Below are 27325 nucleotides of genomic sequence, written 5' to 3'. Positions count from 1 at the left end.
AACGAGCCGAGGATCACGAGCCAGACAGCTGCAAACGGCTGGGCGACGCGTACACGCAAGCTGGCCGTGCGTTTCCAAGGCGTGCCCAGCGGTCGAAGCTTCCTTAGCGCGGCAGAAGGAGCAGGTGGTTCACGGCGTCTCGAGACTCCATCAGGCGGAGAACCGAGATCGGCTTGCGTAGCGCTGACGATACCAAGCGAATCGCCAGGAACAGCACCCGAAGAACAGCATGCTCTCGACACTCGCCCTGATGCTGTGTGCGTTCGGGGCGGCCCAGACCGATAAGGCACCGCCGCTGGCCAAGAACTGCGATTCGAAAGACCAGTCAGGCTTGAGTCTGTACAACTACACCATGCAGGACGTCCTTGAGAACAAGACGATCCCCCTGAGCATGTTCCGAGGTCGCGTGGTGCTTCTGGTCAACGTGGCGACCTACTGAGCCTTTACCGACCACTACCTTCAGATGAATGCACTACAGAAAGACTACGGCAGCGACAACTTCAGCGTCCTTGCCGTTCCTTCCAACCAGTTTGGAATGGTGAGTCGCCGAGGCGGTTATGGCAGATTTGCAGTCTTTCTTATCCGGTGAATTAGTAGACTAATCGATTCCTTGGTATGACACTGTCGTATGACTAGTTGATAGCTCGGTATACGATTTAGGGGTGTACCGAGGGCACCAGTTTTCGCGCCGCGCGTGTCATTGCTTTCAAACTCTCGTGTACGACGTTGTCGAGACTTTCGTGGTTTTCCAGTATGATCCTACGCTGTCTCTAATCTACGTTTGCGCGAGCGCTGGTCTTTATTTGGCGTCCGATCGTACGAGAGTTCGGGTGAATGAGGCGCAAGAACCGCAGTGCCTGCAAGCTGCACCACTGTGCAAGCTACGACAGCCTTGCCAACATCGCACGGAACAGTTGGCCGATGTCGCGGTGTATACTATATTGATTTCTCGGGTATCTGCAATTCGACGGGGTTCAAAGAGTCCTCCTGATGGGTCGCACACACGACCGAAAGCTGCGAAAATTTTATACAAAAAACTTGATTTGTTATTCGCATACCAACAGTTTCGTTATAATATACTACGAAATTGTCGACATCTAAGTTAAGCGCCAATATTAAAAAATAATAATAAGCGAAAAGCTAAATTTTGACTTAGACTTATTCAAATGCGTTTCTAAAGTCTGTTGTGGTTATGCACATAGGAAATTCAGTGTTTTCAAGCCGACCACAGATACTTTATTTGCAAATCGCAGTAATACGTATGTATGGGTACTTATTTTACTGAGGTTCAAGTTTGTATGCTTCAGAAAGCTAAACATCGCAGAAAAGGGAGATTGAATTTTTGTAATAATATAAACCCCGAGAACAAGAAGAATAAAACAAGGGACAACACGACAACACAATATTTTCTGTCGTGTTGTTGGCCTTTGTTTTCCTTTTTGCCTCCGGGTTTCGATATGTTGTTTCCTAACATGATTGTCTGCATGCTTTCTCATCTTGAATGCCTGTGTTTTTATGTGATAACAGAATGTATACGACAAAGTTTTCACTTCCTATAAACACTCTCCAAGATGTTTGACATTGATAAACCTAAAACCACCTCAATCGGTAACACTCCGACTTCAAACCACTAACAAATCGTCCGCAGCACATCTTCAACAACGTACATATAAATCCGCCACACCAAAGCACATTAGTTCTCGTGAAAACGCAGCTGTTTTGACGACGGGATACCTATAAATTTCTGACTAGAATGTGTGAACTAAGGTAAATATATATAAAAAAAATTACTTGGTGATTTTAGAACCGCTATTTCGTTCATTTTCACGTAACACTCCGCCCTCACAAAAATAGCTTTTCTTATTTATTTATTTTTGTTTATTTATGAGTATTATGTATTGTAAATGTTGTCGGTTTATGGAGAAAGGTAAAGTAGGCAGGGAGGCTGGTGAATGACATTTATAGTAACCCTGAGACGTAAGAACAATTAAAAAAAAAAACGCACAGAACAGCGAAGTGTCTAACGCAGCTTCTGTGATAAAGACTTCGTTGTTTTGTCCGTTTTTTTTTTTTTTTTTCCTACGTCTGAGGTTTACTATGGTTGCCGGTCTATTGTTCGTTGTAATCCGCCGTCTCGTGTTTTATGCTGCGTTTGGAGATAAACCAGTTTAGGGTTTTTCTTACAATGTATTGATGAATACACCACGCGAAAACTATGGTCATCCTTTTAATACGGACCGCAAGTTCGTCTGCTTCTTGCACAGGGGTTGCGATGATGTCAGAACGCCAAGCTCTCATTCCATGGCTGATTGAAAAAAAAAAAAAAAAAGTGGGTAGACCTCGAGGCATCTAGCATTGAGGTCTACCCACTATCCTTTCAATTAGAGCCAATCAGAGCTCGGCATTGTTCTGACGTCATGGCAGCTCCTGGGCAAGAAGCAGACGACTTGGGGCTCTAAACTCGTTAAACACAAAGTTGGGGTCGAAATTGACGAAGCGCACCGATTGGAGTATTACGACGATGACTTCCCGCTTTTATCGCCGGCGCCGAATCGGCGCGCTCTGCGAACTTTCGGCTCCAACTTAGTGTTTCACAAGTTTAAAGCCCCTGCTCTCCGTACAGGAATGACGAAAGAGCAGCACGGACACAAAGCAGGAAGTCTTACGACGACCGTACGCAAGCGTGCATGTCATAAATCTGTAGGCAACTCGACCCCCTCACGTATCCGAACCCTTACCGAGTAGAAGATGCGTGACTGGATCAGGTCACCAGTTAGAGCAACCTGTGGCCATAACGTGTTTTTATGGGGTGCCACACACTTTCACTGCGCGCTCGTAATCGAAGCTGCAGGTGTTGGTCTTTCACACAGAGTAATAAACGTGACCTTAGAAAGCGTATACATTCGAGTTAAATCTAGCAGGCGAGTTGCTTATTCGGCAAATTAAATCATCTTAAACCGATTGTTAGGGCAACAAAATATGTCGCTTGTTTTAATTATATTTCTCGTATTTTTCAATCTATGACAGGCTCCTTTTCCTGATATTGGGTGGGTGTGACGTTATAAAAGGCGATTGTTACGAAATTACATCCCCCATCGTTTCATCCAATATTTTGTGGGAATGTTTCGATTTAAGTAACGTATCGGGCTAAAACTTTCGTTCCTGTCTTCACCGCTGAGACGACCTTCCGGTGAAGTTTTGCACGGTTGATTTCTACGCTACAAAAAAACGCCTCACGTTTTTTTTTCTGTCGTACCTCGCGTGACGTCAAGCCGCCATATTTTTGTAGATATGATCGCGATGAAACATATGACTGTCTAAGACAGATCGTCCGAAGCTTTCGGTTAAGGGGCCCAATCTGGGGTCTGCCACTGTCTCGAGGGCCAGAAAATAAGTAAATATTAATGAAAAACTAAATAGATAATCCTACAGATAAGCATTTAAATACAAAATTAAAAGTTATAGTAAACATTTAAAAAAGTAGAGTATTATGTGGATGAATTTATTTATAAATCCAATATTTAGCTAATTATGACATTGCAGAATATTTGGGACTCAGAGAACTCGCGAGGCATAATTCAAAGTACATAAAAACTTTTGCATGATCCGACGGGTCGGAAGTATAATGAGAATGATAGAACTGACGCTGACAATAAGCAACCGATTCGACACAGGACGCTAAGTGAAATTTGTATACACGGGAACGAAAATTAATTTTAACGCACGTAGTTACACAGATATGAAACAGGAGACTAATAATAACAATAACAATATATATTTTTTAATTATTATTGCGTGTTTCAGAAAGATCCAGGTCTTGATCTGGTGATTGCGATGTTCTATTGATATGACGAGGGGACACACGTCACGATACGCAGTTGTCTCTCGTTTTTATCTTAGTTTACGCTGTTGGTCCGTCTTGAGGCGCCGGGCGGGCCCGGCCCACCAACAGCCCGCGGTTAGCGGCGGGCCTGTCGTAGGACCTTAGCGGGCAGCGGTCTAAGCACTACGGATTCAAATGAACCTCGGTAAACCTCGCTTTCTGTTCGAACCAGACAGCTCATTACAAAGCAAAAGGGCGCACATAAATATGTCCATGAAAACACCTTTAGTCAATCATTACGTGTTCCAATGTAAACATCAACAAGTAAGAACGGACATGTCAGGTGTTTTCTAAAAGAAAACGATGTTGTTGTTGTTGTTTTGCAACTTCCTTGCCCTGCATGACCCAAAAGCCACAGTGAAGCCATAGAAGACGTAGGAACACGAGCGCACAGACTACAAGCTTAAAATCACGGCCCATGCACTGCGTTTGATTGGTTTAGCCGTTGATAACATGTGCGCACAGAAACACGACGAAAGCTATGACGTTGCTCTTTTGGCGCTGTTTGACTGGCCCCGTGCAGGCTCGAACAGCGTCTACTGCGCTCTGATTAGGTGCGATTGAAACCAAAGAGGATTTCAAGTTGCAGGTCCCAAAAACCACAAAGTTCTCGCGGGTCGTATGACGTGACCGGTGACGATTTGCGGCGTCCGATAGCCGCATTCAGAGTTAATAGGGAGTTTTCGTAGACCGCGTTCCCCCTCCGCTAAGCGTTCCGCAACGAAGAAGTTGCTACTGCGCCGGCGCGCCGATAGCCTTGACTGTGGAGTTCCCGCTATCGTAGCGGATTGCGGAGGGCCTTGCGGGACGGCGAAAACGATCTACGAAAACTCCCTAATAGGGAGTTGTAGTAGATAGTTTATCTCCTCCGCTACGGTATCCCCAAAGAAAACGCCGAAGCTGCGCATGCGCGCCGCCAGCCTTCTCTGCATAGTTCAAGGTCTTGTGGCGGATTACGGAGCGTTATCCGAGTGCTTAGCGGGCTGCGGGAACGGTCTACTACAATTCCCTATTTATACAGGGAGTTCCGAAGTAAAGAGAACCGTGTTTTTCCGGCCCGGGTAAATAAGCTATTCATCGCGTAAAGCTCCATCTTTGGGAGAATGTGACGCTAGCCGTAGAGATTAGAACGCGAAAGTCTGAGAACATGACGTTACCTGGATCAGAAGATAATTTAGGAAAAACTAAATTTCTCTATGAGCCGACGTACACTTAAGCCTACTATCGTCAAAGCAAGAAATGACACTGTGGGCGCCCTGTAGCATCTATTTTAATTTAAAAAAATGAAAACAAAAATCTTGTCAGCAAGAAAGAAGACAAGATCTTCTTTCCTCCTGACAAGATTTTTTTTTTTTTTCACAGAAATAGATGATTTACGCGCCCCCAGTGTATTTATCGTTTTAAGAATATTCGGCTGTGGTGGCTTTGGACAAAATTTCCCATAGAAAATTATTGTTTTTCTCAATTATCTTTTTATCCAGTTAAGGTCGTGCTCTCAAGCTTCCGCGTCCTATCCCAACCGCTATACTTTGTCTTATCCTACGATGGACTAAAGGTCAAAGCCTCGGGCCGCCAGGTCCACTCACGTTCCACGCTATATACGATGACACGCTTAACATTGACTAGGGGTGGACGAACGATGCTCAAATCCAAAAGTGCCGCATCATTTCTATAGCTTCGACACTGCAAAGAGCGTGTATGTCGTGGCTTTCTTTGCGATGTAAAATTGATGAGTCACTGAGTGCTTTTCGATTCGAACCACTGTCCGCCCACCCCCATCAGTTATCCGAGACGCGGGCACCGATACGTGCATCGAAGCGAAATACCGCACAATTTCTAAGTGGCTCGTGATTGGATCTGGCGGTCCGTAACTTTTGCCTTTAGTTTATCGTAGGGTGAGACAAAGTTAGTGTCACATTCTCGCGAAATTTGAACTTTCTGCGATGCATGGTTGATTTACGTGAGCCGAAAAACACGCTTCACTTTTCTCGGGCACTCCCTGTATTTCTACTTTCGGGGACACGCAGCGGCAGGGCGGCTTTCTTCCTCTACACCCCGTTGTCTTGTCAATGCGTTCAAAGTCACCTGTTAGAAAAAAAGAAAAATGCGTAATATATATATATATTTTATGCGACTAGCTTTTCAAACCGAAACTGAACAGCGAGGGTTGCCTCCCGTAATGGCCATGGACTTGGCGGTTTCAGGGTCCCGCAACCCGCAGCCTGGTTATGTTTGGACCGGCCGAAGAGTATTCTATACAGCTGTTGCCTTCTAATTGCAGCAAGAGCCCGGTAAGCGCGGAGAAATCCTCAGGGGGATCAAGTACGTGCGGCCGGGCAACAACTTCGAGCCTGCCTTCCCCGTGTTACAGAAAGTCGAAGTGAACGGGGAACATGCGCACCCTCTCTTCAGGTTTTTAAGGGTGAGTCCAATGTCCACTCGCCCCACGCAGTAGAGCAGTTAGGATTTTTTTAATGGTTCTTTCTTTTTTAGACTTTGACGCGCGCGAACGCTGTTTTTACATATCTGAAGTTTATTTTTACCGTCAGGGCTCTTTACAGACCATTCAAATAAACGTCTTCTGCACTCTGCCATATGTGTCTACTGGGCTGCAATAAATCAGAAGCCCCACATGCGTCCACACTTGCGACTGCTTACAACTGAGTGCGCTACGACCTCTTGTGATATTTTACGACGAGAGAACAGGCTGGTACGCTGGCGCCAACTATGAGGTGGTCCTGGAACAGCATTTCCCTAGAGCGAAGGATTTTGCAGTATTTGTGCGATCCAATGCTACTATCTATGAGAAATTATCGTTTATAACATTGTCAAAAGATCTACAAGCCAATAGTGGAGAAATAAAGCGAGAAAAGCAGAAAATATACGGAAATCGCAAATTTTCCACGGGTACCCGATAAATGGCGCCAGTGTGTTCTCTTGGCTAGGTGGCGCAAGTCACCGCCCGACCCAAAGGGCACCGTCATCCATTCGTTCATTCATCCATCCATACGTTGTAACAGATCACAGGAGATGGTGACGCAGTCGGTTGTAAGCAGTAGCATATTTGTAAACAAGTTTTCAGTGTTTTTAATGCGTTAGCATTAGAACGCTCGTTTTGAAAAACCCGGCGGTGTCTCATTTGTCAGCGCCAGTGAGAGAGAGAGAGAAGGAGGGGGAGAGGGTGACGCGTGCGGCGCTCCCATTGGTCCGAAGCGCTGACCTCAGCACGCACCAACCTCTCCCTTTCTCCCCGGCGCTGACAAACTGACAGACACCGTTGAGCTTTCGTCAAAACGAGCCCGCTCGTTTTCATCAGAGTCACGCTCACAGCTGGCGCGGAGCCAGACAGGAGGCGGCGCCGCGCAACGCCTCCTAGATAACAAAGCCGTAGTGCTGAATGAGATGGCGTCATCAGAGAAGGCCAACGCTGGACACAGATTGGAACCGAGTGCTGCTTCAGCGCTCGGCTTCGACTCAAGTTCCAGCCGATCGTTGACGTAATCGTTGTGTTCAATCTGTGCCCAGCGTTTGCCTTCTCTGGTGACGCAATCTCATTCAGCACTACGGTTTCGTTATCTAGGAAGTGTTGCGCCCCGGCGCGGTAGAATGCAAGCATGCTCAGTTGGCTCTCTGCCGTCGCCGGTTATTCTTCACTCTGGGTTTCCGTAGTAGCGGTGCGTGGGCTGTGATGTGTGTGTGGTTAAAACGATGGATGATGTTTATTCCAAGCGCGATATGGACGCGGTTCCTTCTACAAGTGGTATGGATGTGGTTCTTTCCACAAGTGATATGGATGATCGCATCCAAGGGCGTCGACGTACTCTGACAGGCGGAGAGTACAAAAATGGCTGAAAAAATTACAGGAAGATCTATTGGTGGATTATTTTTGAAAATTCGTTCGCATGAGAAACGCCACACACGTCCCCTTTTTCGGAAACGCTAACACTGACCCCGTAACGAGGCTAAAAAGAGGCAGCAAAAAAAATAGAGGAAGCAAAAGAGAAATTCAAAAGGGAAAAGTGAAGGGGTCAGCGAGCGTTTCCCAAAGAGGGAACTGTGTGGTGTTTCCAAGCGTTATGCTTGGAAACAAATAAATATCTTTGTAAATGTGCAAATCCTTTTTTTTTTTTTTTTTGCCTGGGGGATTGTTGCTTATAGCGCAGAGCATGGGAAGTCTCGAGCAGCTTATTTCCGGTGGGCAGCTAATAAGCTTGCTCAGTTAGCCGATGAGAAGGCCGACGAACGAGGCGTGAAGACGCCACGGCTGTCGGTAACTATAAAACTATAAATAGCTTATGATTAATTTCGAGTAGGGTCCACTGAGTAAGTTGAACTCCCGACCGAGTCATACGAAGCAAAACCGAAAAATAACCGCAGTTCTTTTTTTTATTATTATTATTATTATTATCTGCATAATAACAGGGACAAAATTATAAACCATTTGCCACTTTCCAACATAGTCCCACCGCGTTCAAAACATGTGTATCAACACCTCACTAACGTGTGGATGCTGCACAAGAAACAAAAATCCAGCTGGTGACTCCGGAGCCAGGAATGCACCGATTCCGCCGAGAACTGCTCTGAGGGGGGTCCGAACAAATTAAAATCACTCTGCGCCAAATTTTTTAAGTGTGGCGGATGGGGAATGCTCTAAAAACGTAAACTCTATATTTTTTTCGTTTGTTTGTTTTCGCTGTCTCTCGTGAGATTTAATTGCGCGCATCGTCGCACCGCAGCAACACACAGGAGGTCAGCAAGCCACTGCGCTTTGACGTGATCCCACACTTCAAGTTGTTATCGAGGTCACAATACGACGTTCTGTTGACACTGAGTCCCCTGGGAATGTCATATTCGACTGCTGGTCCTTTACGGACCCAGGATACCATGAGCCGAACATAGAGCCCTGTGTCGGAGTTGCCCAGAACTTCTTTGGTCTTGGCGAAGAAGTGTGCCTCCAGGTCCATTCATTACTTGACCGCTTGGTCTCTGACTGGCCATAGTGGATTCAACATTCATTTTCAGTGGCCATGCGTTAAAGAAAGTTATCTCGCTCGTCTTCATAACGTCGGAACAACGTCTCGCACACATCCACACGGTGCTCAATGTCTGGCGTAAGTTATCTTGCTTCCTAGCTGGCGGACAGATGGTACTGCAGAATATTGTGAATGATGTGGCGCACCTATACTAATACTATGACTAAGTTCAATTCTTCTGCCATTTTATTGATGTGGATAAAGTAGTTTTTGGGTACAGGCCGTTCAAATTCCGATATTAAGTGCGTCGTCCTTGAAGTGTGAACCTGGTGCGTCCGTCAGACTTGACTCTCCGCTTTGAAACTTTATGCACCACTCGTATACACCTGGCAAAGTGGTGACGCGCTTCCGTGCTCTTTAAAAATTCTGCGATGTTTATCCACAGACTTTCCGCCCCCTGCACCCGGAAACAGAAGAGCTGAGCGCTGCTTCTTCCTGGTGCACGCTTCAAGGAGGCGGTCATTTTGAGAGAGCTGCGGTCGCGTGATATTTTCCAGCAGGCCGCTGGGGCCGGCCGCAGCGTGCGCAGCTTCCTTTAGTGGAGGGTCAAACGATATTTGAAGCACGGCAGTTTATCGCGAGATTTCGATAATCCTGATGACTAAATTGCGGTTACTTGTTGACTTCCTCGTACAAAAAGACCCCATCTTCGTATTTCTGTCATCTCTGCAGAGCCGCTGCCCGTCTCCAAATCCGGCCTTTCACAAGAAGGATGCCCTCTTCTATTCACCGCAGAACAGCGACGACATCCGCTGGAACTTCGAAAAATTCCTGATTGATCAGCGAGGCATTCCGGTGAAGCGCTACGAACCCACCTTCGAGCCCGACGACATAGCGGAGGACATTAAGCACCTGATCGTTACGGGCGGCCATTAGAACCCGAGGCAGGCGTGCTGGCTGCACCTCGTCTCACCTTGGGGGGGATGAGCAGGAAACTATACACTGTGTTTACCACTAAGCTGACAGTATAGTGGAAGCTACGTTCTTTTTAGAGCCGCCATCCGTCTATCTTTCGTCACGTGATAACGAACGCTCCCGCCCATGCCCGCGCACAAAGAGCGGGGTCAGCTTGTGAAAGGGAGCCGGGTGATTGGTCCAGAGAGCTCCTATAGCTCCCACTGCACTCTCAGCTTAGTGAATAGAGGCTCGAATCAAATAGCGCTTAGTCATTCGTAGCTTCCGCAGAGCCAGGGAAACCCACAACAGCGCTTTTTGTTGTGTTGAAGTTAGGAATGACACGGTGCAATTCGACTCGACCACTATTCGCACACTCCCTAATGGCCGATTCACACGACGGACTGATCCGCGGACGTCTTCATCACGGGACGACATGTCCGCGGACCGTCCGTCTCCCAAGCGCGCATCCGCACGGAGGAGACGGCGAGCAGACAACATCGAGGACAGACCGAACTTGTTCGCGACCCCACAGGCCCGCGAAACGCGAACATCGCACTGCGGCACCGTTATCAAGAGCAGAAGCGACGTTTGCCGTTGCGGTCGCGGCGCGAGCGGTCAAAAGAATCGTGCCGCGCTGACACATACCGAGCGAAACAGAACACCGTGAGAGGCTTGGCTCTACTAGGGAGCCTTCATGTAGGCTCTACTAGCCCAAGGCATGACACGAGCATGGTCCTGCTTGAGGATGCTTCGCCGTAGGAGGGACAAGTCCTGAACTCGCGGATGGGCATTTGTAGATGCCTTCACGTACTGAGTACCTCGCGCTCTCGCAGAACACTTCAGTACATCACAGCTGCAAGAGAGGTCTTGCCGGTTAAAAGTCTGGATGGACTTCCAAAAAAGATCGCTGCGCATCACCCGAGCAAAGTACTGCCGCTTCCTTCACGTGTGAAACCAAGAATCGCGCTAAGAGACTAACCAGTAAACGGATAAAACTGAATGACGCGCCATTTTTGTTTTGCTCGTCCGAAAATATAAAACATAGAAACACACTGTGCTGTTGCCAGACTAAACGTTGCTCAAGCCAATCCCCGCCAAAAATCCGCCGACGAGGCGCGGATCGCAGGAATCGGTGATATGATGGTCACGTGGTGCACGGTCCGCGGACAAAAATCGCGATTCGGTCCGTCCAGAGCTCTGGGTCTGTCCTGTCCTCTCAATCTGCCATAGCGGAAACCGTAGCACGCACACACTAAAAAGTGCACTGTCACGATTCATGACTCGATCGTTCGTGTACGACGCAATCTTTCCTCTTTCATTAAAATTCCTGGGCCCTAAACTCGTCAAACACAAAGTTGGAGCCGAAGTTCATCGGCGATGACTTCGCGCTTTTGTCGCCGGCGTCCAATCGGCGCACTCCGCGAACTTTCGGCTCAAACTTTGTCGTTGACGAGTTTAGGGCCCGCGAACTTTCGCCCCCAACTTTGTGTTTGACGAGTTTCAAGGAGGCTGCGTTTCATCCTGTGTAAAATGGCAAACAAAGGCGAGAGCACATACAGGCCCAGACGCAAACGAAAAGCTCAAGATCACTGCGCGTTATTTACTGTGCTTAACTGACTTTAGATTGGCGAAAGCCATTACGTTGCTTTGTTGAAGCTGAGCTAGATTAGCCACATCGGCTCGTAATGTCGGCTGCGATATGACACACGGCAAAACGAAGTGGTTTGAATTGCGTGATACTGCAGATTTTAGGGGGTAGAAAGGAAGAGTTATGGCAGCGAATTAAGTTGGAAGACGCCATGGTCGTTCCGAAAAATTTCCTGCGTCATGCCTATTGGTTACTTGCAAAAGAAGGTGCACAGTATCATAGGCCCTTGGGTTTAATCTGGCATGCATGGCAGGGCAACGTAGTACTCTCAGCGTATGATCGGTTGAGACCTGCAGCATAAGCATTGCGATTCTAAGTCCAAACAGAGGTGAGACGGGGGTAGATGCACCAGCTTTAGATCTATAGTCTCTTTCTCTCTATCTCTCCCAATCTCTTTCTTTCCGTTTTATTTTATTAAATTCATAAATCCCTGGAAAGCTGAAATACGTCGGGATCGTTCAAGCACTACTGATAGAACAGGACTTGGGTAGCCCGTATGATGAACGGTTCTGAAATCATAAGAAGGAGCAGTTCTGAAAGTAGAGTCGTCGTTATCAAGGCCTTTTATGCATTCGAGGTCTTGGTGCTGCGACGGTTTCGGCTATCTGGGTGGCTACTTCGACAATGGTGTCGGAACGGACGACGATAGATCTGTCGGGATGATCAACAAATAAAGGTGGCAAGACGTAATCTGTATTTCTCATGATTGAAGTAATGACGTGTACTTCAGACGGCTGCAAAACTTGCAGGCCTTCTTCGGGTGCGCAGAGTTGCTAAATGTTTCAAATACCGAATTACATGACGTTCACTAGAACTGAAGTATCGATCACCAATCGATTTCAGCGTCGCGAAACGGTTCTGAAGCTCCGTTTTAATACTCTGGGAACATTCAGTGGTTCTACATCTGTGTTTTGAACTCTAACAAAACTCACTATTAGAAGCCTGCTGTGATGGCGACGCACGGTTCGTGGTTTTCAGGTGATAATAAAAGTATGGAAGACATAGGATCCGTTAGAGAATATTCCACTATTGAATATAGATCAGAAAACAAATATTTACACCGCGGTTATTTTAAAGAATGTCATTCTGGGAGTTGTCTTTCTCACTCTTTTGTCCTGTTGATGGGTAGCGTCGTCAGTCTTGTATATGGCGTTTTACTGGACCGCCGAAAAAGAGTGGTGGTGGGCTCCTCGTTGATGGGTTCGGAGATAGTTGTTGGGAGCCTGAAACGTCTGATTCCCGGGGATGTCGATGTGCCCGGTTGCTGGAGTTGTCCTCTGTGCCTCACGTAGTCCAGTCGACATCAGGCAGGTCGGCGCCTTGACCACGAGAGGTGGAGGTGACAGAGTCCGGCCTCTGACGCTTGGTTCTACAGAGGTCCGCCCAGCTGCTCGGATCTTGGCCTGAAAGTCATTTTGGTGCTATCCCACACTGCCTGGTGATAGGGGGAGAAAATTGGCTAAGAAGGCCGGGAGGAATCATATGTTTGTCTTTTTAGACCTACGCTAGGTGGCGTTCAACGTTTCGTCACGTGCATCGCCATCTGCAGCGCTATGGTGCCTGGAACGCGTCTCCCACTGGTGTGTTTACCGCGGCCAAAAAAGTGGTTCCTCGATTTCCGCCTGATGACGTCATAGAAGTGTCATGCTGTCGCCGGTCGCGACCCTGGCGGCGTCCCAATAGTTGTGGTATAAATGGCAGACGCCTGTTCTGTTGCAGGTCGCTCTCCACTGCGACAGGTCACGGAGGTTAGAGCAGCCGGAAGTTGGGACGCCTGGGATGCCGTGACGACAGCGACACTCGCGTTTGCTCGTGCTTTTCGCCAGCATTTCTACGGCCAACCGCCAGGATCGCGACAGGCAACAGCATGACACTCCGGCTTCTGTGACGTCATCTGTTGCCACTTCGGGACCACTTTTGATGTATGGGCGGGATAGGACGCTAAATACACCAGTCGAAGACGCGATCCAGGCACCATAGCAGCGCCACGGGCCTAGCCAGGGCGCCCCTGTCGACGGGATCGAGCTACAAAAGAAGCCAGTACACCGGCTGTAGTGGGTCTTGAATTTTTTTTTTTTTTTAATTTATTAATACTACAATTTTTCGATGGGATTCTCGCAGGTGAGTACAATAATAAAAGAATACAACATTATGGCAAAAAGAGCAAGAAAAAGGGAAGCAAGTTACAGTGCACTTGAACAAAAATGAAAGCAATTTAAATTACACATGAACAAATACATTACCAAAGGAACTAAATTGAATAAGATGCGAATAATGACAATGATGGCTGCATAACAATTCTCTCAGCGAGGTCATTCCATTTGGTTATTGCTCGTGGAAAAAGGGAGTACTTGAAGCAATTATTACGCGATTGAAAAGGAGTTATTGTTAGAGCATGCCTTTGTCGAGTAGCATATTTTGATGGGAAATTGATCAATTCGGAGAGGTCTATCTTATAATAGCCATTAATTAACTGGTACAAAAATTTTAGTCGGGAATGCCGATTTCTTTCAGATAAGGGCAGTAAATTAGCTCTGGTTAAAAGTTCGGTGACGGAAGTACGCCCAAAGTTATAAATAAAGCGAGCGGCCTTTTTTTTTTCTTTTGTACTCGATCACGTTTACTAGTGTTAATCGTGAAAGGATCCCAAATGATAAAAAAAATGTGAAGCCACTTGGCTCACCCGTAAACGCCGCTTCGCGGCGGCCGACTATTCACTTAGGTGTCATTCGGTGAAACGTCGGCGTTCGTTAAAATGTCATTCGATCAAGTGAAGTTCAATTGGTTCAAGGTGTTTATTGGCACAACTTTCACACAGCCGAGTGCCTGAGGCAGCCAAAAGGCAGACGCCCGTACAATCAAGTGCTGGTTGCCTCCTCGGCTGTGTATTAACAGGTGAAATGATGAAGATGAATATACAAATGAGAGGGAGGAAGAAATTGTAGTTACACAAAGTTGTTGAGCTTGGAGGGCATCTGCAGCCGAGACGCCTGCACTTAGGGAGAATTATCTCTCGTGTTCCATCCAGATTTCAGTCTTCCAGTCCAGACTTAAATGGCGCCGTTGGCCACCCGAGATTGACTGGCGACACCGTGACCAAGGGCGTCTGGCCCATCGTTGTGCGTGACGCGAGCGGCGATGTGTGAGGGAGAGGAGAAGGGCGTGTCTTGCCGTTAGGAACAATGGCTCCACCGTTTTGGTTGAGGCATTGACCATGGGGATTCCCTGCAGGTAATATAGGGAAATGCGACGCTATAAAAGGAGCAGCAGTCGGCTTCTAGAGCGTGCTCTCAAGTTGAACCTATCGATATGTAAATAAAGAGTTTTACGAGACACACCTCCTGCTCCCTGGTCCTTCCCGGTTCCTGCTTCCTGGGATCTGTTATATATTGATTGTCATCGATTGAATCAGACCCAGACCCATGGATTCAGACGAGCCGCCAACATGTGTGTGTCCCACACAGCTAGGCCTGACTTTTTATTCACGAGGGCAAACCGCCACTAAGAGGGCGCCACTAACGTTTCGATATATATATCAGGATCGGCTCCCTGCCGTGCTCCAAGTTTCGGACAACCGCTTGGTCACGACAGCAGGTTAATGCCAACTCGTTCTGAACATCCGCTCTAAACATCGCCCTCAAATATGGCATTCTGTTAGTACTCGGAACAAAACCAGAAATAGGGTTGAAATTTTACTCGGGCTTCGCGCATCTCGCGGCGGTGCATTCTCGGGTTCGGGATCGGCACGCAGGAGCGGTCGCGTCACGCGCCTCGCGGCCTTGAAACCGTGTGCGCGAAATAGGAAAGGACCCTAAAGCTATTACGAGCTCCCTCCCATCTCACGGCGTTTGACAGAAATGGGAGCAACCTTCGACCCACTTGCTCCGTGGCGAGCCGACGCCGTTCAGACATCTCTCTTCTGCCACTGTGTTTCTAACTTTATGTACAAAACCTTCTTCAATATACAAAAATTTGTTATAACCTAGAAGAAATCTATCATGATGTTTAAACCCGAAGACTGGAAAGGGAGACAACAACGGTAAACACCGGGCTGTGAGGACAAGCTCGATAAATCTCCTGCCCAATACCCTAGCATAGTAGTCGGCTAAATTTTGGCGATTTTACTGCAATGTAAATATCAACAATCACAACATTCCTTGCTCAAACTTACTTCTTTTTTTTTTTTACGTGTGCGCGTGCACCTTACCTTTTTGAAGATGCCTTTTTCGCCTTAGCGCGCGGCTGCGCTGCGAGTCGCGAGATCGCGGGGTGTCAGCTCCGCGAGTATTGCTTCTCCGCAGAGCACTAGTGCTTGAGGAGAAGCACACTCAAGGGGGCTACCCCGCCGCGATCAACACTTCGAAGAGTACGAATATCGCAGTTGACTTTGAAGCGAATATCAAATGGCGCATTATTTGAAACTACTATTCGAATATTCGCGCAACCCTACTCTTCGCACATAAAACTTAAACATCGGGAAAAAAAAAAAAAAAAAAAAAGAAGCAGCATACTTTCTTCATTTTTAGTGGAATCGCCAACAATGCCGCGCGCCAGACACTGTTTCTTTCTCGACAGCAGCTTCCTTTTGGAGCAGACATGGCGCAAATTGGTCAGAAATGCAGCCTTTGGAGCAGCATGCTGCAGGTTATTCGTTCTGGCGCAGGATGGCGCAGCAGTTTCCCCACTGATACGTTTGTATATACAATCTGGGACAACTACAGTTCCTTCTGGCGATCGGGTTAAAATCACCCATCCATGCATCACCCAACAACTATGCTTTGTCGAACTCAACGGAAGCACTAAAGTAAACAATGCTGCGCATATTATCGTCTTTACATTTCATTAGTTCTACCCTTATCTCATATCCATGATGCAAGCAACGTTAAGTAGTGTCACGAACATCCTAGAATAGTTTTTGTTTTGTTAGAAATGTGTATGAAACATTGTGGTGTCTACAAACACGAGTCAAATGTTCAGCCACACAAATGTTTAATGTGTCGACCTTTTAGTGTCACATGCCTTCTGGCTGACACAAAAACACGTAGCAGAAAGCAAGTCTGGTTGGATCCCCATGTAAAGCAGTTACAATATTAGGGTCTCTGTACAAATTACATTTACTCGGCAAACAATGTAGAGTAAAATTAGTTATCAAAAAAGACAAAGATAGGCCAGGCCGCCGCTACGGCCCTGTAGGCATAAGGGGGTGCAAAAACAAACTGACAAGTCCTCCCAAAGTCTCTAACAAATGTCGCATAGCCAATGCTCCCGGCATTGCAGTTCTGGCGCCGTGCAATAACTGCCACAGTATCCCAAAGTTCAAAATATGATAGTACGTAGATCAAAGTATTAACTTCCATAGATCCTAAACATAGGGCCCACAGGCTATGCAGTAGTGAAATTTATAATACCAGTGACTTCAAGTACAAGTAAATAGATGAATATTGTGCCGACATCATGCAAACAGCAAGGGAAAATCGAGAACCTTTTTGGGGACACGAGCATGCAACTCAACGCATGTTACAACACAAACGTCATCTTTTCCCAATTAGTTGCGTAAAAGAATCAATGCTTGGCACACGTCAGAATTTGAAAGGGATACTGTTTTCACGGCTCCGCAGGGGCAACGCAATCCTCGCTTTTCCTCCTTGTGACAGAGAGCTGCGGCTTCAATAAACGTCAGCCCTTCTAGAACTGTAATGAACATATTTCAATCACCTCTTTAGTGCAACTACCTCTGTACATCTCATGTATTATCAAAAAGTATGTAGTTTTGCAACAAATAACACACATTTCTCATTATACAAAAAAAAGCTCAACGAGGGCTGAGGAAACCATTGCATAAACTCTTACCAAAGATAGGACTAAAAATATATCTATATGAAACTTTCACATAGTACCCACTGCCTATTAATGCACTACATATTTATAGGATATATTTACCAGACAGGTATAAACATAACAGAACATTAAACTTGTTATGCCACCAGTCTTACACTGCAGCAAAGCACTGATATATTGCCATCAATCGTGCATGACATATGGCCGCTCTGCCGCTCCACAGTGGCCAAACACCGGTCGGCGGACGAGAACACCTTCCACTTTGTCTCTCTGAAGCATCCACGTCTTCTTCATCAAAGCAGCCATGCTTCCAAAGTGTGCAGACAAATCAGACACCCTCAGGAACTCTATAGAAACTTTTTAATGGGCACACCATCACATCCACTGCTATAAATAGTATTTTCTTGATTCACACACACACATTTCTTGCTCATAATACTGCCATGCACGTTTATCTCAAGCAATAAACTGTCCACACTTTCTTTCTATATATGTATGTATATAATATATATATATATATTTATATAATGTGTATGCATATCTTTACACTGCACACCACACTCAAAACTTTGTTCCAAGTCTTTCATGTGTACACATCATTTGCTACAAAGCAAAGTGTGTCCATAAAACTGTCCATGAACTAGCCATCAACACTGCCACTGGAATTGCCGGCCGAATTCAAAGGGCTCAGCATCACAGCACGCCTATGAGGGTGAATAACCAATGCTAAAACTTACACTAAAACCAGCCACAAGTACAGCATGGTAAATGTTACCATAGATGTAGGCACACACACACACATCCTACCAAAACGGCACGGTTGTCTTACCATGCCTCAAGAACACACGCAAAACAATATGCTGACGACAAACACGCAAATGTTTCAGGTACAATACTAAATCCTAAAAAAAAAAAAAAAAAATCAGAAACCAGAAACCAGGGCCATAGTTCCTCAGGACAGCCACTCTGAATCAAGCACTTTCCCCGTCGTCACCGATCAAGGCACTCAATCAACCTTCGTCCCAGGCAGCCTCGACCAGTGGCGGCCAAGGCCGCCGCAGAAGCACGAGTCACAGCACGCAACCTGAACCCAAACATGAACCGGAACATACTTCAGGGGCCCCCCAACCGGAAACATTGCCATAGCCTGGTTCCTCCACTAGACTCACTCAAGCGAGGAAAGATAGTACAATATAAAATATCATTCGTTCATACCGTGTGCACTCGGGAACATGCATAGAGACAAAAAGGAACGGAGCTAACAGCAATGCCACAGAACGTCTTTGTAGTATCACAAGAACATGAACAAACAAAAACAAGTTGAACCCAGTCGGGTCTATTAGAACTCATAACTTGTCTTTGCATGCCCGCAAACTGCAAGGCAAACTAAAATGCAAATGCAGCAGTGGTGAAAATAAACCCCAAAGTCATGTCTCCTTAGTCCAGTCCGTTACAGAGGAGAAGGGCAGTCGTGGTTCAAATGGTTTAATGGCATAGGGTCGGTAAAATGGACCATGGTATGAGAAAGAAGGATGAACGACTGCCCAAAGATCTTTTCTTTTGGTGGGGGATGGAGCGGTAATGAGTTGCGCCCGTGAGTTTGGTTCCGCCACAGGTAGAAAGTCCGCAAGGTGAAAGTTCCTCCTCCTGAACTTGAGGAGGGAAATGGCCCCCTCTTGCTCGAAGGGGTGGCGTTCTGCCAACCTCGCACGCCTTTTGCGGGGTGTCCACAAGCCTCCAAGAGGTGGCGCTGCTGGTCCCAGACCGAGGCGAGAAAAAAGTGAGGGTGTTTGGATGCTTCAGATGTCGCGACGGTGTTCGTGCTTGGAGACTAGGGCTTCCAGCAGTCGCATACGGGCCTTGACATGCTGGAAACCAAAACAACTGTGTTAATGCTTGGCGCGGTTACACTTTTATGAGCATCCTACTTGCGCTAACTAAGACTGCAGGTTGGTACATGTCATGCCGCAAATACTATATTGATCAAGTAAAAAGCTTGTGTCCACATTAGCCTGAATTAAAATTGTCACAGAAGCCTAAAACACAACAGCTTCACTGAAGGTCGTAACATCGTAAAAGAAAGCTAAAGCTCTATTTGCACCCCGGCCCGCATATGTGGTATAACTCAGCGCTTACACAATCATACTCTCCCACTTCTGCCACTTTCGGCAGTCGCCTACTCTGCTTATTGGTAACTTCGCCAGTTTTCTCTCTCGCAGCCTTACGGCAAGGGGGCAGATTATATGGAGGGGCAGGTAATATAAAGTATAGTACACTAATCCCTCGTTATAAAGAAATTGCTTTTTTCAAATTATCGCTTCTATCGAACTTCAACGTGATCTTGACCGAAATGCACTAATTTTTAACACGATTGTTCTAAGTGTATTGGCGGCCTACCAAGCTCAATATGAAGGCCGTGGTGTCGAAAGCACGCAAGCCAACACAGAGGCGCACGGAGACTCTAGAGTTCTCTCCCCCTTCTCCACCGAGGAAACCAACAAACTGGAAAAACGGAGTAAACGAGTGACTGAGGGCAGAGCGTGCAGAGCTGGCAGAGCGCAGCTTCCGATGCCGATTCGCCGACGCGGGCAGGGACCAGCGGGAGCAGTAGGGAAGTTCCAACACTACTCACGGCGCCTGCCGCTGACACTACCCAACTCCTCTCGGAATAAGGTCAAGGGAGCCATGGAGTTTGGAAGAGATCATCCCTTCAGGGGCCCCTAAAGCGCGCTTGCGCGGGCGCGCCTGCAGCGTATTACATGCACACGTGTGTCATATGGGAGATTGGGAGTGTTTACCGACAGTCGCTTAGATCTGCGAGGTTGAGAAAAGTGGCCGGCCCAAGTCCAAAATCACCAAAGAATTCGACAATCCAGCATCGCTGTTCGACACTGTCCACCATTTTGCAGAACAAGCAAGGCATATTGGACGGGTTCAAGAAGTTTCTCATGCAAGAGAAAGCGTGCCCGCAACCTGAAGATGAAAATCGCCAACTGCTTGCATGGTGAATTTTTCTCTCGCGAGAATGCTTGCCGAGCCGGTGCACAATTTCCCTAGCTGCAACGATCTCTACAGGATTGTGTGAAAACATGTTGGCAAAGCCACCTAGTGTAACTTTCGATTCGTTCGCGCTTTTCGATGCAAACATTCCTGTTGTTGCTCCTGCCACGGATGCTGCGATAGTAGACTTTGTGTGCGGCCAGGGTGAGCACGAAGCGACGTTGGAGAGGCCCGCGGGAAAAGCCGACGACTGTAGAGACGCGAAACATCCTATGGCTGCTTCGAAAAAAAAGCGGAGTGCAGCGGCGGTGACTGTGTTCTTGTGATGTTTGGAGCAGTTCAAGGAGAACTACCGTATTTACTCGCGTAATCCTCGCACTCGCGTAATCCTCGCACCCCTAATGTGGGCCACCAAAAATAGAATTTTTCTTTTCCTCGCGTAATCCTCGCACCCCCAAAACTGCAGCGGCGAAAGTCGCCTGCTCGTGAAACCCGCATATGGTGCACGCACTCTCCACCGCCCGCATTTTCCGGCACCACGCCGCTCCGTATGGCCAGAGTGCTAGCAGTCCTAGCGCCATCTGTCAGACTCTAGTCATACTGTCGTTGAGCCGGTCTCGCGACCGCAACGGTAGACGGCGTTAGCGCAGCCCCCGGTCGTCGCGTCGCAATCAGTTGTCGAACTGGTCGAACGTCGAACCAGGTCGAACGCTTTGAGCCAACCTCTTTGTTCGGTGCTGGTTGCCACTTCGCCATGGGGCGATACGCCAACTACACGGCTGCTTTCAAGCTGAAAGCGATAAACTACGCTATTGAGCACGGCAACCGCGCCGCAAGCAGACACTTCGGCGTCAACGAGTTCAACGTGCGCTACTGGAGGCGGCAGCACGGGGAGCTGCAGGCGACCAACAGGACACGCCGGGCTTTCCGTGGTCCAAAGACTGGCAAGTTTCCCCGAATTGAGACGCTGCTCATGGACTACGTCAAGGCTCTACGCTCCGATGGGTGCGCCGTGTCCATTGAGCTTTTGTGCAACAAGGCGCGCGCAATTGCCAGAAAGGAAGGCGCCCCGGCACAAGACTTCCGCGCCAGTAACGGGTGGGCCACGCGTTTCATGCGGCGCAATGGTCTCTCTTTGAGGAGGCGTACAACGCTTTGCCAACGCCTGCCCGAAGCCTACGAGGATAAGATCGTGGACTTCCACCGGTTCGTCATTGGGATTCGGCAGCAGAACAATTTTTTGCTGTCGCAGATTGGGAACGCGGACCAAACGCCTATCAATTTCGACATGCCCAGCAGCACTACTTTGGAGCAGAAAGGCGCACGCACCGTCCACGTACGCACGTCTGGCGCGGAGAAGCAGCGATGCACGGTAATGCTAGCTGTGACGGCGGACGGTCGGAAGCTGCCACCGTACATCATCTTCAAACGAAAGACTCTCCCCAAAGGAAAGTTTCCCCCTGGTGTGCACGTACGGGTGCAAGAAAAAGGCTGGATGAGTGCTGACCTCATGGTCGACTGGCTTAAGACTGTGTGGGGGCGGCGACCGGGAGCACTTCTTTTTCCGTCGCTCCTCGTTCTCGATAGCTTTCGGGGCCATCTTGTGGAACCGGTTCGCACAAAGTTGAAGGAACTGCGCACAGACCTGGCTGTCATTCCAGGTGGCCTAACGTCCGTGCTGCAGCCTTTGGACGTGTCTTTGAACAAACCATTCAAAGATAATGTTCGAAGGTTGTATGCAGAGTGGATGGCCGAAGGCCAACACGATCTGACGCCGGCCGGCAAGATAAAGAGACCATCGGTGGAGCAGCTGTGCAGCTGGATAGCGGAAGCGTGGGGGATGATCGGAGCAGACATCGTCGTCAAGAGCTTCAAAAAGACTGGCATATCAAATGCCTTGGATGCTACTGAAGACCACTTGGTGTGGGAAGAAGACGAGGCGTCCGAAGCCGACGAGAAATCGGGAGGTGACGACGAGACAACGACCAGCGATGCTACCACTGATTCGGACTGAGGCTCGAGTGTTTCCAAATTAAATCTTACTTTGTCTTAAACCTGTGGTTTTATTGCTAAGGTAAGCCCTGTATTGCTACTTCTAAAAACTTTTAGGTAGCTGCCGGCGCGAAAACCCCAATTTGCTGGCGCTTCGGTTTTTTATTTTTATTTTTTTAGAGCTCTACGTTTTCGGGAAAAAATTTTCCCCGCGTAATTCTCGCACCCCCAGCTTTCCATCGATTTTCCGCAAAAAAAAGTGCGAGGATTATGCGAGTAAATACGGTAATGCCCGGATGAAATTATCAACAAACTCCACTTAATTAATTTTTCCACAATAAAGCAGCCGCGAGATGATCATAACCGAGGTTTGTTTGATTAAATATTCGGTCAGAGTGTTCCGCAGTGTTCCCGTCCACCTTCAAGGTTGCTAGCACCGTTTTTTTTGGCTCTAACCAAGGTTTGTTCGATTAAATATTCGGTCAAAGTGTTCAGCAGTGTTCCCCTCCACCTTCAAGGTTGCTAGCACCGTTTTTTTTGGCTCTATCGCTCTTATCGAAATTTCGCTCATATCAAATATTTTTGTTGCCCCACTGACTTCATTATAACGAGGGATTACTATATTTCTCTGCTGACAGCAGACATAAACTTGCTCTTACCTTATACTCACAATACACAGAATCCATTGGGGCCTTGTCTTCTTTCTGCACTTTCCTACAAGAAAGAAGGGTGTCTAGTTAGCATTCTCTCACATACCCTAAATTGCAACACCGTCCCCTGTTGTAACAAAAATGCCGCAACTGTTCCCATTGTCAAATGTACCGGGTCGATCGAGCACCAAGGGACATTTACCTTCCAGTTTGCTTCTGGAAGTCTTCCTCAAACTCCCGAAGTAGCCTTCGTAGACGTCGCTTTTCAAGCTTTGTTTGCTGCTGCTGTTGAAGAAGTTCATCCCTGCACAAGTAAAAAAAGAAGAGAGTATGAAATCCCGAGTCCAGCAGCACGGGAGATATCTTTTGAGACAGCTTATTACTTCTAATACTCAATACTCAACCACAAAACCGAACAAGCGAAATAGCTGCAACCTTCAATAGTAAAATCCACTTTGATTTTATCTAGCATGGGGACCTAACCCCGAGGAACCAATTCCTCCTCCACACATCCTTACAACAGTGCAATTCTGAAACTTATAAGCTCAGCTAACTGCAATGCACATAAGGGACAAATGGGGTAAAATTTGTTGCAAAGTCATGCATCAATTGCACAGTTCAGCAATATTGCTCCTAAGCGCTTTTCACATGGTAAAAGGAGCGATCCAAGATAATCGGCAAGCTCAAGGGACCTTACTGCTGCATAGCGCAAAACAAATTGAAAGAGCAAAGTCGCAAGAAGAAAAGCACTCACAAGGGCAGCTCGTGGAGGTTGGAATCATTGTACTTCTCCAGGACTCCGGAAGCCTGTTCCACCAGTTCGGCCTTGTCAGCCACACAGTCGTCCTCTGGGGCTTCCTGGAGATTCTCTTTGATGGCAGACATGGAGGGCATCAGTTCCAGGCCTTCTTCCAGCTCCTGCACCCAAGAACAATGCATCCCAGAATTGAAAAAGGTCCCAGCCCCACAGCCAGAACCAACACAAAACGTCGAGCAAATCACTCAAAGATCTGGTAAAATCCCGAGCCATGGTACTGCAACCCGAGCCCTACGCGGGTACACGGGAGAAAACCAAACACGAATGAATCGCACTGCATCCAGCAAAGTCCCACGGATTGTAACTTTGCCAGATGCCGCCGGACGGCCCTGCTTTCTCTGGCTGCCCTTTCTGCGCTTGCCCGGTGTTCATTTCAGAAAAAGAAACAATATTCTTATTTTTGTTTTTTCAATTCGACTAGCAGAACGAGCCAGAAGAAGCCTTCACTCCACTTAGCAGCCTTCGAAAGCCACGAGCACTAGTTGGCAGCTCTGGTGACACCTTTCGACGGCGGAATATTGCAGTGCAAAACCTTCTGAAAGGTGCGAAAGTTCCCAGGAACTCTTCAGACGTGTAGGCGCTATACCAGTGGAACACGCGTACCAGACACTGTACCAACATTCCGAATTTCGCCGGACAAAAGAGAGAGAAGTTCGCCGAGGGGACGCAACTTGCGGCTCCCACCGTGAACGCGACTAATGCGGAGGAATGCGGCCCATACCTGGGGCGGGGACCTGGGCTGCGGGGAGGTGAAGTTCATGGCCACGTGCTCGAGGATGGGCTGCAGCTCCGAGTCCTTGCCCTTGGCCAGCGGGGGTGCCCTGCCCACCAGGCGCTTGACGTTGCGGTAGCGGTCGTACAAGGGACGCATCAGGTTGCGGTCCGCTCGGCGGGACGGGCGCCCGTGCAGGCTCTCGAAGCGTAGCAGGGCTTTCTGGATGGCAAGCTTCTCCTCCAGCACCTGCTCGCGAGTCATGTCCTGCGGGGGCATGAAAAAGCGTCTCGCGTCGTTACGTGGCCACGCCACCTCGGAGAACACGCCTACGCCATTTTCGCTGTAAGAATTAACCGTAGTATAAGAACACTGTGCCCTCTCTCAGGCAGCTGCCAAAGGAGACATACCGCATGTGCACTAACGCTTCGAACCCACTTCAGACAGTGCAGAAAAATTGGTTTCTCAACGTATCGCGCTGCGATTAAGTATGGAGGAGCAGCTATAGTCGGTTACAAGTTAAGAAGGTAGAGACAAATGCCCCTCAAAGGGAATCATATACCCTCCACCACCTCCAAATCCAATAGCGTCCCACCGTTTCCATGACATTGCGGCCAACGCGCGAGGAGGGTCTTGCCTTTCTGCACATATTTGCTTTATCTTTCAACGTTGACTTTGCATTGTGGAAGCCACGAGAGGGAGATTAAAGTTTTTCCCCCTCCGATGGAAACAAATACGACTTTTGTGGATTAGCTTCCCCCTCCTATGCATACAAGGGCTGCTTTCAGGGCTCCGTTCCCCCTCCAATGAATACAAAGATCGCTTTCTCAAAAAGTGGGATCGGAGATAAGTTGGAACCATTGAAGCGGAACAAGGGGTGTTTCCAATGAACTCTTCTTTCGACTGCAGAGAGATTTGAAACGGGCGCATCACGCTTGTGGGAGGAGCTTCTCCTACCTTCGACTTATAACCGACTATAGGTAGTCGAAGCTTGGATTGAATATACTGACAAATAATATTACCTCGTTCAAAAAGAAAAAAAAAAAGGAAAGCCTGTTTTTGGTTCTTGGGGTGGCAGTCACAGACGATGTCGTGACCGTGTTTGCCTAGTTGTATGCGCCGCCCTTGTCGGAAGCATCGAGGGCGCGCCAACGCCAAGCTTGGAGACAATCTTTCTAGACTTTTCACTGTGCCAGCACACGTCTCTCTAACGTGGAATTCTAAAAGTGTGATAATTTATTAATGAGAAAAAAAAAAACTGAATAAAAAAAAAGGAGATTTAAATCCCACATGGCTCCGGTACGAAGGTGATCAGCTGAGGCGCCGCATACTCTTGTGCACGCAGCGGACGCAGGGGGACTCGGCCCGTACGTGGGGCGGGGACCTGGGCTGTGCCATCTGTCAGCAGCACATAGCACAACTAGGAAAGCACGGTCACGATGTCGTCTGCAACAAAACAGGTGTTTTTGTTTTTCCTGAGGTAAGTTTATTTGTTGATGTGTTCACACCTAGTTTCCACCACCTAGTCACACCTCTGCAGTAAATCGCAGTGCGACACAACGAGAAACCAATCTTTGTGGGCCCTCTAAAGTGGGTCTAAAGCGTCAGTTTACATGCTACATGCTGTAATGACAAAGCACTTGAAATACTTTGCACCTTCTCAGACATCTGCGAAGATTGTCTATCAAGTTCGCCGCTGTTGGTCTGCCTCGGAATGTGGCCGCTTTCATGCCAATTTGTCCTCAATTAAATTGGTATATAATAATTTTTTTTTTTTTGTTAAATCTAGTTATCAAGTCATCACCAAATGGACAAATACAATCTCGCAGCACGCTGGCCATAGAAACGCCATCACACAGGGGAAAAAAGGCTATGCTTTTTGCGTTCGAAACGTGTATGTCTTGGTAAACCACCGAATAGCTGATTTTACCATGAAAAAAAGGCAATTCGTGATGCTCCCCAAAAAGCCAAACTTTCTGAAATGTGCATTTCAGAAAGTTTGACTTTTTGGGGAGCATCACGAATTGCCTTTTTTTCATGGTAAAATCAGCTATTTGGTGGTTTACCAAGACATACACGTTTCGAACGCAAAAAGCATAGCCTTTTTTCCCCCAACGATAAAATCTTGAAAGAATAACTTTGAGCAGATTAAAACTATATATAAACTTGCTTTTTTTTTTTTCTCAAGGTGACGAGGTGAACCCAACTGAAGGCCTTTACAGCAGCCTTCTCCTTTGAGGAATCCTCGCATAAATCATACAGCAAAAAATCTCTACCTAATGGACTTGGGATCCTGATGAAGCCTATTCGATTTTGGGAGGTAACGATAACCTCCTTCAGGTAACGACTGCCATCAACCTGAAAACCCTCGTTCTGCAGACGATGAACGACCTCAGGAAAAACATGTCAGGACTGCAGCACCTGTCTCTTAGCTTGACAACTGAAACTCCACAAACTAAGCCCCCCCCAAAAAAACAAAAAATCTCTAAAAAAAAAAAAAAAAAAAAAATCTGAAGAGAATCTTTTTTTTTTTTTTTTTTTTTTTATTCTTCAGAGCCCTTATCTATGAATAACTACACAAAGAATTAAGGCTGCGGTACCACGGCGGCCATCTTGAACAAAACATTAGTTGAACCACCAGGGCGGCGTTGGCTGTCCGTATGAGCAAATGCTGCAAAACCTGCGCGCCAATTTCGAAACCCTTTTTCCCGTCGCTTGCGACCTTGAGTTTCCTTCTCCACTCTTACGCCCCTCCTTTCACGTGTTCACCCTCTGGCGCGTCGCGCCCACGTTCATTGTTGGGAGGACAATGTACCGGATAATCCCCAACTTGAGGCCCCCTGCCAAAATTGTCC

General features: G+C 47.5%; 1 protein-coding gene and 1 pseudogene across 8 annotated transcripts in view; one reads left to right on the top strand and one right to left on the bottom strand.

Annotated features, from left to right (window-relative positions):
* The first annotated feature begins 229 nt into the window (after nt 1–229).
* LOC8033760 lies at nt 230–9792 on the top strand (annotated as a pseudogene).
* Nucleotides 9793–16433: 6641 nt separating this feature from the next.
* The window catches only part of LOC8033762 (protein FAM13A), a 143788-nt gene continuing 132896 nt past the window's right edge, over nt 16434–27325 (bottom strand). For 7 of the 8 annotated variants that reach the window (XM_042292296.1, XM_042292295.1, XM_042292297.1 and 4 more), the window contains 3 exons: nt 24480–24737; nt 23696–23859; nt 23122–23245 (listed from right to left, as the gene is read on the bottom strand). In XM_042292296.1, the coding sequence (XP_042148230.1) occupies nt 23140–23245; nt 23696–23859; nt 24480–24737 (528 nt within the window). In that variant the 3' untranslated portion in view covers nt 23122–23139. Of the gene's footprint in view, nt 19168–22950; nt 23006–23121; nt 23246–23695; nt 23860–24479; nt 24738–27325 lie in introns of those variants that run through there. The other variant, XM_042292298.1, reaches the window with a different exon arrangement.

Source organism: Ixodes scapularis, unplaced genomic scaffold (assembly GCF_016920785.2).
Source record: "Ixodes scapularis isolate PalLabHiFi unplaced genomic scaffold, ASM1692078v2 PGA_scaffold3__209_contigs__length_174095766, whole genome shotgun sequence".
Lineage (NCBI taxonomy): Eukaryota > Metazoa > Arthropoda > Arachnida > Ixodida > Ixodidae > Ixodes > Ixodes scapularis.
The sequence above is the reverse complement of the archived record's forward strand: the minus strand, read 5'-3'. Positions and strand labels throughout refer to the sequence as shown.